Genomic DNA, 13,988 nt, shown 5'->3' with positions numbered 1-13,988 from the left:
TCCTGCATAAAAAAGCCCCTTAATCCATATGTGGAATCGATGAGCATGTTTATTAGTTCAGTGAATAATGCCATACTAGCGTTAGAGAGCGTTTTGGTTAACTGATTTAAGTGAAGCCAGAAATACTCACATGACTGATTGGTTGAGACGGTGTCGAAGGTGTTTTACAAGCGTTGTGGGGAGGGGAACACCGATGCAATCAAGGATTAATTTCGTCACTTATAGATAAGTTATTCTACTTTTTGTAGATGTAACCCCTCCCTCAGTTCAAGGCTGCCCAGCGTCTTTTACGGAACAAACCGACACCATTTTCAAGGAAGTTACATGGAAGGAGCCTACATTTACCGATAACGTAGGCGTTGCAAGTGTGTTATCCAATCGTAAGCCAAATTTCGACATGGGAGCTTTTTCAACATTAACAATAATATATGTTGCAACCGATGCTGCGGGAAATGAAGCCAACTGCAAGTTTGACATCACTGTCGAAGGTAAAAAATGTTGCAAACACATTCTCAGTTTTTTCACTCTTCATCATTTCATTTATTTACACTGTTTTGCAGTTTTTTTTGTTCTCAATCGATACACCCATCGACAAGCTTGCTCATCTACCTTAAAAATACCTATTCGTCAAATTTGGTGGGGCACCACCCACTATGAACTGTATCAGGCACGCCTTTAACAATCTAGTAAACTAGGTAATTGCGAGGCTTAATTTGTTATGATCACAACCCTGCACTCCTATGTGATTTCATTTCCCATCCAAAGTTTGCTTTTCTCTTATCTTACAGGCACTAAGTGCAGGACGATTCATCCTCCCAGGAATGGCGTTCTCGAAGAGATTCCTGGCACCTCTGTAAGGTTGATATGTGACCCTGGCTTCCTTCTCAACCCGACTCCCCCCGGATCGCCTGGACTGCTCGAACGTCCTCTTTACGAGTGTCAGGGCAACAAATGGATTTCTAGGGATGATCAAGTGTCCGAACTGACCAAGCATGTAGATTGCACAGGTAAGAATAATTTTCGAATGCTCTCTCTATTTATGAAAAAGCAAATCATTACTCCAATATTGCATTATGACAGGAAACGTTTATATAGAGAGTGACTCACGTGAACAATGCAGACCAATGAATATGACCAAAGAAAAGTAAAACAAAAAGCTTTTATTTTACTGCTTGGGAGGTACTAAGGAGTATCAAATCTTATTTTCAAATCTTATTTTAGCTTACAGTGAAGCAGACGGGCAAGCTTGCAAAGAAGGTTCCGCTTTGATGGGAGGCATGTGTGGTATGTTAAAATTCATGAAAACTTCTTAGAGGGATTATTCACCACTTTTTATTTTGCGTGATTGCTACTCTTACAAGTTTCTGTGACTTAATCCACCATACCTCCCTGTAACTAATACGCAATACCCCAAGATGTACTGAATTTATGTATTATTTTTTATACGGACATAGTTTTTTATACCACTGTCTTTTATTTTTCCAAATCCGTTTTTTTTAGTTAATCATGATTCATCTAAATGGTGTATAAGCTGAGACGAAGACATGGTTTTTCAAGGAACCCTCATCTCCAGAACATTGTCTTTCGCTATTGATAAAGTAAAAAAAAAAACCGGTTGCATGCCTTTTACTTCGATAAGATTCGTTGTTTTCCACAGATAACTTGTTCATTATTTCGAAAACCAATTAATCATGAGAGATACCGAACGTGGTAGCTAAACGTTGTAGTTTTTGCAAATGGATCATCATTTCTCGTGTGAGCTTACTATTTGCATATGTACTTTGTGACATGTTTTTTACCTTTTTTCCTCAGTGAACTGTCCTCCGGGAACATATGGAGATTCTGGCAAATGTAAAGAATGCACACCTGGCTTTTTCCAGGATACAGAAGGAATGACGGAATGCATGCCATGTCCAAAGAAATTTTTTAGTAACACGAGAGGATCTACATCAGATGCAGACTGCAAACGTAAGGAGATATTTTGAATTTAATGGCTGAAGTTAACGTCGGTTTCGTACTTTAGTGAAAAGGTGTTTCTGCGGTTCATATGCAACTTATACGAGACCGAAATTTGAAAAATGAAAACCGCCCCACAAGTCTTATTTATGGTAATGGTAATATAATGGTAATAATAATAATAATAATAATAATAATAATAATAATAATAATAACTTTATTTGTATAGCGGTATATACAAAAGCTCTATATCGCTTTACAATCAAAAAAGAAAATAACTAACTAACAATAACACTAAAACAAAAAGTCAAATGACAGCGAGTCTGAAAAGATAAGTTTTCAATCTAGGTTTAAAAACATCAACTGATCCACTTAATTTAATGTCTAAGGGAATATCATTCCATTGCTTTGGGGAAGCGACCGAAAAGGCCCTGTCCCCATAGCTCTTCAGGCGCACATTCGGTACTTCTAATAAATGTTTGCCAGAAGACCTAAGATTTCTTGTAGGGTTATATGGGACTATAAGTTGACTTAAATACGGAGGCGCCAGATTATTGAGAGATTTAAAAGTTAACAGTAATACTTTAAAGGTAATTCGCTGCTCCACAGGTAACCAGTGTAGCTCCTTAAGGACGGGGCGAATGTGCGCAGCCCTAGGTTGCCCAGCTACAAGGCGTGCGGCGCAGTTTTGAACGCGCTGGAGCTTCTGAATAATATAGTCCGGTGACCCGAGGAGCAACGAGTTATAATTGTCCAGTCGACAAGTAACGTAAGCATGTTCAAGGGTCTTTGTGCTCTCAGAAGTCAGATACATTCTAATCTTAGCGATATTCCGAAGATGAAATAAAGCAGATTTACAAACGGAACTCACATGCTTATCCAGTGACAAGTAATAGGACTAAGTGGAGTCCAATTCGGTCTGTAATCATACGAGTGATTAACAAAATTGGACGGTCACGAAACGGGAGTCCGATTACAGCTCTACGGAATGATTATTGAGAAATAAAGCAGCTATGCACTAATCACGTTTGAGGAAATTGTAATGGTTATGATTAATAGTAGAATGGTATGTCCGTTAGAATTCTCCTTGTTCAAAGACGCGATGAATCTCTTGTATCCGTTAATTATTTGTAGCTTCTCGTTTCAGCAATCTGCAGGCCTGGTGAATATTCCATTAATGGTGGCGTTGATCCTTGTTTGGACTGTCCAGTGGGAACATACCAAGACAATTACCAACGAACTAAGTGCCACGCATGCCCAGTAGGTTCGACTACATTGAGAAAAGGAAGTTCTTCAGCTGATGACTGTAATTGTAAGTGATACCTCGCAAGAAGGCATTATCTGTAGCATCTCATTTCGAAAGGCGTCGACTCCAAACTGGGATATCGAATGACACTTTGTAATTTACTTCATTCTAATAATTCTGGCTCTATTTTCCTTATCCTTAATACAAGGTGATAAAAGGTTCAAGAATTGTTATAAGCCGATAGTGGAAAATTTTAGATCGCCAGTTCCTCTCTATAATTGGGGTTTTCTTTGGATTTCATCATCTACGATTCCCTGATTGAACCACGATGAAAATATTTATAAGTTTCCTACCGTGGATTTTGAAGACTGAACTCTGTCCTGTTAAAGATTTTCTTCTCTTATCTTCCAGGTGCCCTTAAAATCACTATGACGATGCCAACACGGAGTCAAGTCCTACGTGTGCAACAAACTGTAAGACTCGCTTGTTTCATCGAGGGACACCCGATACCAAAGATCACGTGGACTAAAGTTGGAGGTAGTGTTTCCTTAAATTCGTCAATAAAATCACAATTGAGTAGGACTCCTGTCATAGAAATCTTATATGTGAACTGTGGATTAATAAAAGAATACGAGTGTGACCCTCGCGGTAATGAACACCACTAAATCAGTGATGAAAAAAAAAATATCTAGGCTAATAACAAAATGACCAGCTCCCAGTTAGCTTGTCAGATCATTCGGTATCGCAGAGGTCATGAGGCCTGAACTTTTCTAAAGTTTGTTTCCACTACTGCCAACGTAGCGTTCATTACTTCGGGGGTAATATTTATATCCATTTTTATTTTGTTATTATACCTGATACTGCGAGCGAATTATTACGATAATGCCATCATCCTTGCAATGATTCTTTGTGAAAACTGCAGAGTTTCTATTCAAACGTAGAACCGGTGAACTCATCACAGTCAAGCCAGTATTGGTTGAATAAGTAAGCTGTGTGTAGAAGAATATACCACCGCCTTACAAACCCGTGCGATACGAACTAATAATGCACTTCTCACTGTCTGCAGGTTCAATGCCTTCTGGGCGAGTCACCATCGAAAATGTATATGATTCGGACGCGAAGTTGAATGGTGTTGTGTACAGCATTCGCAATGCTGATGTCTTTGATTCTGGAACTTACGAGTGCAAAGTTGAAAATAAATTTATGGGAATTGCTAAGCGTGTCACGATTGATGTACTTCAGGTCTCTGAATAGCCGCAGGTAAGGTTGGATTGTTTTACCGAATAGCTATAAACTTTCCTTTTCGCTTAATATTATAATTAACTGAATATTCCATGAAGCGGTCGGTACTTTTGTCTCAAAGAGGAATTTTCACTTAACTTAATAAAGTTCTGAAATGATTATCCTGAATCGATTCCTGGCCCGTCATATCAGATAAAAATTGCATGTGAAACATGTGAAAATATAAAAAATTAAAGACATGGAGAATCGCAGGAAATTATATATATATATGTGTGTGTGTGTTTATGTATTAAAATTAATATATATATATATATATATATATATATATGTTCAGCCGGTTAAACTAAACGCGTAACTCTCTTTTAACCTATTTTTTTACAGACGTCTTTAAGCCGAAAATCGAAAATATGGATCGAATGGATCTTGCCTTGACGGGAGGAATAAATTTTTAGCGCTAAATGTTCTAGAAGAAAAATTTAAGTGTAATAGGGTAAATGGTTTAAACCCAGGCGTAATAACAGGGGTAGTTAGAAAAAAAAGGATGCTGTCATGTAACGGGCTTTTAAAGGGTTAAGAATGTAATAAAGATTATTTGAAAATGATCAAGCCTTGCAGATTTTTATTGTGAATTGAATTAGTTTTCAATTTTTTCAGAAAAGCACCGTTTATTTAATGCAGCATAAGAACCTTGCATGGTCATTATTATTTTCTGCTCTATGACCCAATATATTACATTCCTACTTAATCCCGTTGAAACTAATTATTTCATTTCAGAGAATTGGCTCAGATTTTGTCTGAGAGCGATGCTGTGAACTCTTAGTGAGAAATATTGAGTTTGGTGCTCCCACAAGCAAGGACTTGCATTTCAGTAATTGGCTTTTGTTTGCGACAAACTCACCCGTGCTTAGTTTTAGATTTTTACCGATCTCCAGCTTGGTACGTAGGAATTGATACAGATAACAACTTCAACGACATTTTACTCAAAGTCACTTTGAAAAAACTCCTAAAAAACATCTCAAACAGTTGAGGCGCTCTAGTCAAACTAGAAAGGCTTAGACAAAGGCTTTATCGATTGATGAGAATTTGTTTCCTGGCGCCGTTATCTTTGTCTAAAAAAGAGAACCATTTCTTAATTTTTCTATCGGTAGATTCAGACAATCAAAATTTGTAAGGAGAATTTCAAACCGGTAAAAGGCGCCTAAAACTACGTATAATAGCAACGAAAATTTGCGCCTACTTCAGTTAAATTTCTCTGTCTTCTTAGGGGGCGAAAAGCAATAGTGATTTTGAGTAAACAATCTACAAAAACAATCGCGCACGCATTATTTCTTTCTCACGGTCCAATTCGATAAATACAAAAAAATAAAACTTCAATTAAACGATTTTCCTCACTCATTCGTGCGAAAAAGGCCTACGGCGGCAAAGTCGTAGTGGTCAGTGTAAGAGTGTAAGGAATATAGAAAATATTATTCCAGGGGAAAGAAAAAAGCAGCCAAGGCTAATAAAGAGAGCAAAAGAAAAGCAAGGAAAGCATCTGCGATATAAAATTAATGCTTTAAAATAAATTCTTCTCTTACCTCTTTAAAAACATATTAACGACCAGCTCTATCAAGTTTGGTTGCCGAACTGATTTTAGAATTTGAATACCTAGTAGTCGCACTTAAAAAGGTGATTTTGGGGTAATGAGAAAAAAATTTATGAAATATCAATATCAATAGAACTGTGCAGTAATTAACGAGTTAAACTTTATTTGGCCATCTGACTTTGGACCTCAAACAGTTTCCCCAGCTTTACACACACTGGGTCACTTTCCCCATTTTGTTGTTCGCTTGACCACCAAATACAGATCTCTCAAATTGTTGTGTCTTCACGTTTTGCTGCCATTAAATACTTTTTTATCGGTTAATACATATTTCTGAAGGGTACTTTTTGATAAAATTTACGCTTTACCTTTAGCTCGAGTTTTGGTATTGAAGATACACGAGCTTATCTGTTATAGAGAAAGACGTCATCGTTACTTAGCAAATACTTACAGGAATGAGGTAGAATTTGATTGTTTACCCAATGTACACCTGTGATTTTCTGGGGAAAACAGAATATTGTCCCTCCAAGTTGTGATTTTCTGGGGGAAGCGAAATATTTTACCTAAAAGTTCAGAAATCGGTACAGCTGCTTAAAGACCTAGGGAAAAACGGTGGATGATGAAAAGATAACTTTGACCTAACAAGAGATTAGAGCATAAAGCTTGAGTGCTTAAGCTCATGAGGGGAATTTTAAGATTCACTCTAACGGTCTTCTATGCAAGTTTGATACATTCTGATATCATCAATATACTCTTTCATGGGGAGAGAGACTGTTTGAGAGAACTGAGTTGTAATTACTTCCCGGAACGATTTCGTTAAATCCAATTTTATTTATATCTCCAACTCAGTGCAGTTTGGTTATCACAAACCTCCGTGCACATTATCGTTATACAAAAAGTGCTTATAAATCTTAATCACTCTTTTACAATTGGATTTATCCAATGTCTGGTATCAAATGTCCAAAAGGCTTTCTAATGATTAAGAAGTTCACATCTCTGATGTATCACCAAATAACCGTCGATTTAACTCCACTGAAATAATATTAATTACATAGATCAAACATTCCGTTTCAAACAAAAATTGATACAGCTTTGTCAACAAATGATATAAATCAACTCAGGTGTCTATGAATTCCACCTTTATTAAATTTTTGAGACACACGAAGCGCTTTTATTCCAAGGAGCCTTAATTTGTCTTACGGCTCAAACAGAGGACAAGAAACTCATAGGACGGGTGGATTGCCAGGGCTATGCATTGTCCTCGCTCGGTTTAGTAGAGAGATTTAAAGAAAAAGTCGATAAACATGCACAAAGTTGTAGCACTAGTATTTTTGCTCTTATTGGTCGTGATATTTTGGAATTATGTTGAAGCAGCAGGTAAGTATTTCTTTATTGCTAAAAATGTATTATCACTTCATTGCTTCTAAACCAGTCAAAAAATTTTAGACAAAGAGAGGTTTAGCTGATCTCTCAAGGTAAAAAAGTAAACCTAAAGGTTCTATTTGAACTGAAGCCGTAAAATTATATTAAACTTGCGTTCTGACGATCTTTGAATCATTTCGTCTCATGGATTGTAGATTCTTATTAAAAGCCATAGAACTTTCTAAGTTTTCGCCATAATTTCTTAAGATGATGTTACCCAAGAAAAGAGAAAAGGTGTGTATAAGTTCCTGTGAAATTCTTTACATCAATCGGGATTCAAGAACTTTTGATGATGCCCTTCTTTGACTCGATGCACTTACTTCAATTTATTTTACAGCGATACTAAATGTGGAGTTTATATGAAATAATTCATATTTGTACTGCGGTTGTAGATGAAAGTGAAATGTGATCATCGCAGTAAATTTTTCCAATTTAAGCAATTGGAAAGAAGAAGCCTGAAAAAAATCAGGGCTTCAACGGGATTCGAACCCGTGACCTCCGCGATACCGGTGCGATGCTCTACCAACTGAGCTATGAAGCCACACATTGGGAGCGAGGTCAATTTATTGAGTTCATATCTTCCCGTGCAGTGAAATGATGTGGAGTTTATATGAAATAATTCATATTTGTACTGCGGTTGTAGATGAAAGTGAAATCACTTTCATCTACAACCGCAGTACAAATATGAATTATTTCATATAAACTCCACATCATTTCACTGCACGGGAAGATATGAACTCAATAAATTGACTTCGCTCCCAATGTGTGGCTTCATAGCTCAGTTGGTAGAGCATCGCACCGGTATCGCGGAGGTCACGGGTTCGAATCCCGTTGAAGCCCTGATTTTTTTCAGGCTTCTTCTTTCCAATTGCTTAAATTGGAAAAATTTACTGCGATGATCACATTTCACTTTCAGCGATACTAAATGCTGTTCTCTTTTTCGTTTTGAATCAGAACAGATCCAAAGATAATTTAAAGTGTTGAAAACTTATTCAGCTCTAGAAACTACATGATAGGAGAATCAATGCCTTACTTCAGCCCTTTCCCATTGTTTATATTATTTATTTATCATTGTCATTTCTTTTTTGCGTTATTCTTTCTTGAAAGTAAATGGAGGCTGGTCCGGTTGGTCGGCATGGAGCGGCTGTGCAGCAGGTATTTGCGCGGGAAATCAGCGCATTCGAACGAGAACTTGCACCAATCCCCTCCCAAGTGATGATGGAAAATATTGCGATGAAGGAGAAAGCTCGGAACAAAAAGATTGCTTAAGTAAGTGCCAACACACATGTCAGTAGCTGTAAAAGATCAATAATTTAGAGTTAACCCAATAAGCTAGCGTGAATATTTGCAGCAAAATAACAATTGTAATTTAAAATCTTCTTGTTTGGCAAAATCAACTAAGAAACACATCAGAGCTGGTATAGAAAAAACAGTGCTTCCTCGTATTCATAAATATAGAATACTTTTCGTATCATAATTGTATTTCTTTCTCTATTTCGCTTATCTGGATAACTACTGATGTCAAATCATTTCAGTTGACGGGGGCTTCACAGAGTGGAGCCAATGGTCTTTGTGTGACAATCCTTGCGGAGGATCTGTGGTCAACAGAAGTAGAGCATGCACCAACCCCACTCCCACTCCCGATGGGAAACCGTGTTCTGGTGATGCATTCCAAACGAAACTTGAATGTATCTGGCCGTGTCCAAGTAAGTAAATCCCCTCATTTAAAAGATTCCTATGTAGGGATCAGTCATCAGTGGTGCGAAATGAATGTATCACTAAAGTCAATTTAAGTATTTTTTAAATTGTGAATTCTAAGCTGATAACAAGCAGTTTGAAGTTATTAGCTTTCACATTTTGAAAAGATATCGACAAAAATTGAGAGAAGGTGCACTTGAAGGGTTTTTTTAAATACCTGTATGAAGATAATAGCCGTTTGTTAATAAAACTTATGATTGTAAATTGGCAAGGTTATCTGTGAGACTTCAATTTGCATTGTGCCTATATTGTCTTTTAGCTGGTCCTCTTGACGGCGAATGGGGAGCTTGGACTCCATGGACTCAGTGTCCCCAAACATGTGGAATACCTGGAGGAACCGTTCTCAAAAGAACAAGGTTATGCAATCGACCACCTCCGATGAATGGCGGGAAGCAGTGTGTTGGGAACGGCACAGAAACGGCGAGAGCTTGTTTTGCAGAATGCCCAGGTTAAAATAATTCTCCTATTAAAACATCTTTGTCGAATGCAAAGTTCCACATAATCACGACCGTCACAGTCACAGTGACTGTGCAATCAAGAATTCAGACCTCATGATCATTATGACGACAAAATTATTTTGATTTGATTGGAGTTGGGTTGATTTATTTTGTCATTTTTATGTTATTGTTTTGTTGTTGTTTTTTTTATCTTGTTTGATTATTTTTTCCCCATTTTTTCGTTCATTTCTCACTTGCATGACGAGCCAGAGCAAACCGGATGTTAAAAAATTCGTGGGGTTTGGTTGCTATGGTGTGACGTCATGATCCGGCTCAGTAGCTATCATCGCTTTCGATTTGTGGTTTCAACAGGGGAGCGTTCGGTGATTACCTTAACACCGTTGTGTACAACCTCCAATGGCGTCAATCCTGTTTATTTTGAGGGGCTGGATTTTTCTTTTGACTTTTCTTGAGGTTGAATTTCAGACATTACTCGCAAGAGCGGGAAATTTGTTCTCATTTCGATCAGGTGCTGTGCGGCATGGATGCCTTCGATATTCGAAGAGCTGAATTGCTGCACTCCACGAGCGATTCGAGGGACTGGTATCTCCTGAATTCCAAAATATGCGGCATTCCTGTAGGAAAATTCATGTCGAGTAGCCCTTTGGTGTCAAGCTTTCCAAAAGAATTTAACACAGTGCAACTCTCGAATCTTAAAAATGGCGGGCACTTGGATCGACGACTAGTTCACAAAGAAGAGGTATTCATAGCCTCTTCTTTCGGCGTTGTTTCCGCGATACTTCGGCAAAAACTGAAAGCGGGCGAAGAAGAAAAGTACAGTTGGTTGGTTGATGGCATCAACAGCCTAAATATTGGCCAAGATAATGAAGATTGCCAAACAGCGACTGACACACGTGACAACAACAAGGACAAAATTTATGACCCTGTACAAACAGTATTTGGAGTCGATTCAAGGTCAGCCATATCCATAGAGGATATCGAGAAGAGTCAAGATGAAAATCTTAAGCTTAAGGCTGAACTTGAAGTTGTGCTTTCCCAGTTAGAGGCCCTTCGAGATGAGGTGAAAAACGGCGGTCAATCGACGCTGAGCTCAGGCACACAGGACCCGGCAAAGGACAACCCGGACAGTACAGTACAAGCGATATGTGGACCTTGATCGGCGATGTTTGCGATAAGTTCCAGGTGCCTCTTGCATCTTTATTCGCCGATCAGGTGGACCAGAATGTTGAAGTGGCTAAAGTGATGAGCGATATCGCAGAACAGCTGCTGAGAAAAAAAACCCGAAGCAAGCCCTGGAAGCAATTGACTGACTTGGTGTGATAAGGAAAGTAAACAATATTGTTGCACATGAAAAGTAACTAAGGAATGTTACCAAAGAACAATGCACGAGTAAGAAACGTCCGGTTCACTTTTCATTTTTTCAGCAGATCTACTTGTTCATTATCTGGATTGAAATCATTGCGTTACATAAACTTTTAAGCCTAAGCTTCAGTTACGAGATCTTCCTTTTTCAGCATAAATCTTTGATTTCTTCAGAATACCAGTAGAGACACTCAACTGTTATATGTCCTCTCTGGTTCACCCAGGTTGAAGTCCTGGCATAGTTGTATGCCTGAGTGCTTCTGGGATATATAACATAATAAGTATTTTGGTTCGCACATGGTAAATCGAAGTTCTAGTGAGTGTTATATATCCTCTTTGGTTCACCCAGGTTGAAGTCCTGGTATAATGGTATGCCTGAGTGCTTCTGGGATATATAACATGAGCAGTACTTTTGGTTCGCATATGGTATCGAAGTTCTAGCAAGTGTTATATATCCTCTCTGGTTCACCCAGGTTGAAGTCCTGGCATAATTGTATGCCTGAGTGCTTCTGGGATATATAACATAATGAGTACTTTGGCTCGCACATGGTTTTGAAGTTCTAGCAAGTGTAATATATCCTCTTTGGTTCACCCAGGTTGAAGTCCTGGCATAGTTGTATGCCTGAGTGCTTCTGGGATATATAACATAATAAGTATTTTGGTTCGCACAAGATATTGAAGTTCTAGCAAGTGTTATATATCCTCTTTGGTTCACCCAGGTTGAAGTCCTGGCATAATTGTATGCCTGAGTGCTTCTGGGATATATAACATAATAAGTACTTTGGTTCGCACATGGTTTTGAAGTTCTAGCAAGTGTTATATATCCTCTTTGGTTCACCCAAGTTGAAGTCCTGGCATAGTTGTATGCCTGAGTGCTTCTGGGATATCTAGCATAATAAGTATTTTGGTTCGCGTGTGTTGGGTAAGACATGGTTATAGCCAACTTCAATCCTCTGGTTGGCTATCTACCAGCTCATATCCAATGCGTACTTGTGGAATAATTGTTAAGTATTTCTGTTAGATTATGGTATGGGAGAACCTGGAAAATGATGTTATTCCCTCACGATGCTACCTTTCATTACTATTATCAGAATACCCTTTCCATCATAGCGGCTATTCGGCTATTTTTTTAACGTAAGAATACCCTCTTTGAATGAACAAACAAATAATTGTTCAATAAGTTCCAAATTTATTCATCATCCAATTTTTCTTTTTTTTTTTCGGGGGGGGGGGATCATTTCAAATAATATGGAATTGTAATACGGAAACGTGGTGCCGAAAACAAAAAGCAAAAGGGGGCGAGAACCAATGATTCAAAAAAAAAAAAAACCGTAGCGTACTTATTCAACTTATGTAGTTCGGTCGATTAACACACTCGCAGGCATTCCTACTGATCGATAACGTTACCAAGTGTTTTCACTTCGCGTGTGAAAGCTTGCCTCAGTGGGAACTTTAGCATCATATAGTGGGTGGGAGAGAGCGGGCTTTGGATGTGTCCTATTTCAGTCGTGTACTGGTTGAAATAAAAGAAAATGCAGTATGATAGACGGCTGGCTTTTAAAATATAAAGTGTTGCGACTTCAGCCTGGGAAATTGTTGAATACACTGCGATAACTTCGTACCGTGTAAAACGACCCGAAGTGTATACTGTAAAATTCTGGTTAGATTATCTACCTGCAGACAAAACAATCCGGTTATGTCCCCCTCTGCTGGATGACAGTGCTAACTGGAAATTTTGCTTTAATATGACTTTAAATTAAAAACGAATTTAGATCAACATTATCATGGCTTGTTTCCAAACGCTTTTCAATCCGCTAAACCTACCCAAAACCCTTTACAAAGTTTTATTATATGGCTGCGATAGTACGCGCGCTCAGATTGGTTAATTAGCGGTCCGTAATCCCCCGGTAAACGCCCACGGGCATAGCAGATTTTTTCCGCCACGGTTTTGGTTTACAAAACCTAGCGAACTTAGTGACTTTCGCTGGAAGGAACTTCGTTAAAAAAGCAAGAAATTGAACAAAAAACGTATCTCTTCTTTAACTATGCGTTCTGAAAAACATTTCTTTTCTGAATTTTATTATCCTGACGAAATTGTGACGGAAAATGAAGGCAATGTATAAGTTCACTCTATTTCACGCGCTTTACCTATTTGAAGCCATATTATAAAAAAACTTAATAACCTTGTTTGCTCGGGCTTTACTGTAAAATTCCATAATTTCGGGCTGAAATTTTGATTTACGGACCTCGCCCAGAGGCTCGGTTCATAAAGCAAAAATTTCATCCCTCAGTCTGGAATTTTACAGTTAAGCCCTCGCGCCCGGTTATTAAGTAGTTAGTATTAGCCAAGGGCTTATAACCGAAATTTTACAGTATCAAAAATTTAACATGCTGAATTCGCACTACTTCACGGTTTAAACGGCTAAATTTCGCCGTCAAACTCCGCAACGTTCTCATTTTGATCGACATACGCGTTTCGTTTGTAGTCGTAGCGTGAGCGTGTTGCGTGCATTAATCGAAGGCAAAAGTCGTGGCGTCCGGTTCGTCCCTTGTTCATTTCAGGCAGACTTAAAAAAGGGGGAATTTCGCGTGAGTGTTAAAAATGACCCAAAATGACGAAATCCGAGATTCGTTCAACAAAAAGGGTCTATTATACTCTTTCTTAGTATCGATTTGCTGGCACGTACGTATTTGTCTGGCGGTTTACGGTCCAGAAAATAGAGCGGTTTCAGAAAAGGAAAGCTGACTTGGAAAGTCAGCAAATAAAGTCGGCTGGTCCGCTTTCGCTTTTGTTCCCGGCCTATTGATAAAAATCAAAGAGCCAAAATACGTCATTCACTCCAAACGTGGCATACATTCACTGACACGTTTTGAATTACCAAAATAGAAATTTTAATTATAAACGCACACTCTCGCGCGAAAGTTCGCACTTTCAGCGTAACATAAATGATCAGTAGCAGGG

At 38.4% G+C, this 13,988-nt stretch overlaps 2 protein-coding genes, 1 long non-coding RNA gene and 1 pseudogene across 4 annotated transcripts in view; 3 read left to right on the top strand and 1 right to left on the bottom strand.

Moving 5' to 3' along the window:
- Nucleotides 1–5,046, top strand: part of LOC113666414 (uncharacterized) — a 28,826-nt gene extending 23,780 nt beyond the window's left edge. Inside the window, exons 39-46 of the mRNA XM_089202024.1 lie at nt 249–488; nt 789–1,007; nt 1,222–1,284; nt 1,813–1,968; nt 3,104–3,268; nt 3,614–3,739; nt 4,269–4,462; nt 4,826–5,046. Coding sequence (XP_089058150.1) covers nt 249–488; nt 789–1,007; nt 1,222–1,284; nt 1,813–1,968; nt 3,104–3,268; nt 3,614–3,739; nt 4,269–4,456 — 1,157 coding nt within the window. The 3' untranslated portion in view covers nt 4,457–4,462; nt 4,826–5,046. The remainder of the gene's footprint in view (nt 1–248; nt 489–788; nt 1,008–1,221; nt 1,285–1,812; nt 1,969–3,103; nt 3,269–3,613; nt 3,740–4,268; nt 4,463–4,825) is intronic.
- Nucleotides 1,969–6,114, bottom strand: LOC149049152 (uncharacterized). Its single transcript, XR_016185315.1, has 3 exons — nt 6,022–6,114; nt 3,556–3,812; nt 1,969–3,226 (listed from the first exon to the last, which is right to left on the bottom strand). It is a non-coding gene; the product is annotated as an uncharacterized LOC149049152 (long non-coding RNA).
- Nucleotides 6,115–7,162: 1,048 nt separating this feature from the next.
- The window catches only part of LOC149049150 (uncharacterized), a 33,060-nt gene continuing 26,234 nt past the window's right edge, over nt 7,163–13,988 (top strand). The window contains exons 1-4 of the mRNA XM_089202014.1: nt 7,163–7,403; nt 8,556–8,717; nt 8,984–9,154; nt 9,466–9,654. Coding sequence (XP_089058140.1) covers nt 7,331–7,403; nt 8,556–8,717; nt 8,984–9,154; nt 9,466–9,654 — 595 coding nt within the window. The 5' untranslated portion in view covers nt 7,163–7,330. The remainder of the gene's footprint in view (nt 7,404–8,555; nt 8,718–8,983; nt 9,155–9,465; nt 9,655–13,988) is intronic.
- On the top strand, nt 9,908–11,202 carry LOC149049151 (uncharacterized; annotated as a pseudogene). The gene has a single exon (XR_016185312.1). The product of XR_016185312.1 is annotated as an uncharacterized LOC149049151 (transcript).

This window comes from Pocillopora damicornis, chromosome 3 (genome assembly GCF_964200805.1).
Source record: "Pocillopora damicornis chromosome 3, jaPocDami1.2, whole genome shotgun sequence".
NCBI lineage: Eukaryota > Metazoa > Cnidaria > Anthozoa > Scleractinia > Pocilloporidae > Pocillopora > Pocillopora damicornis.
The sequence above is the reverse complement of the archived record's forward strand: the minus strand, read 5'-3'. Positions and strand labels throughout refer to the sequence as shown.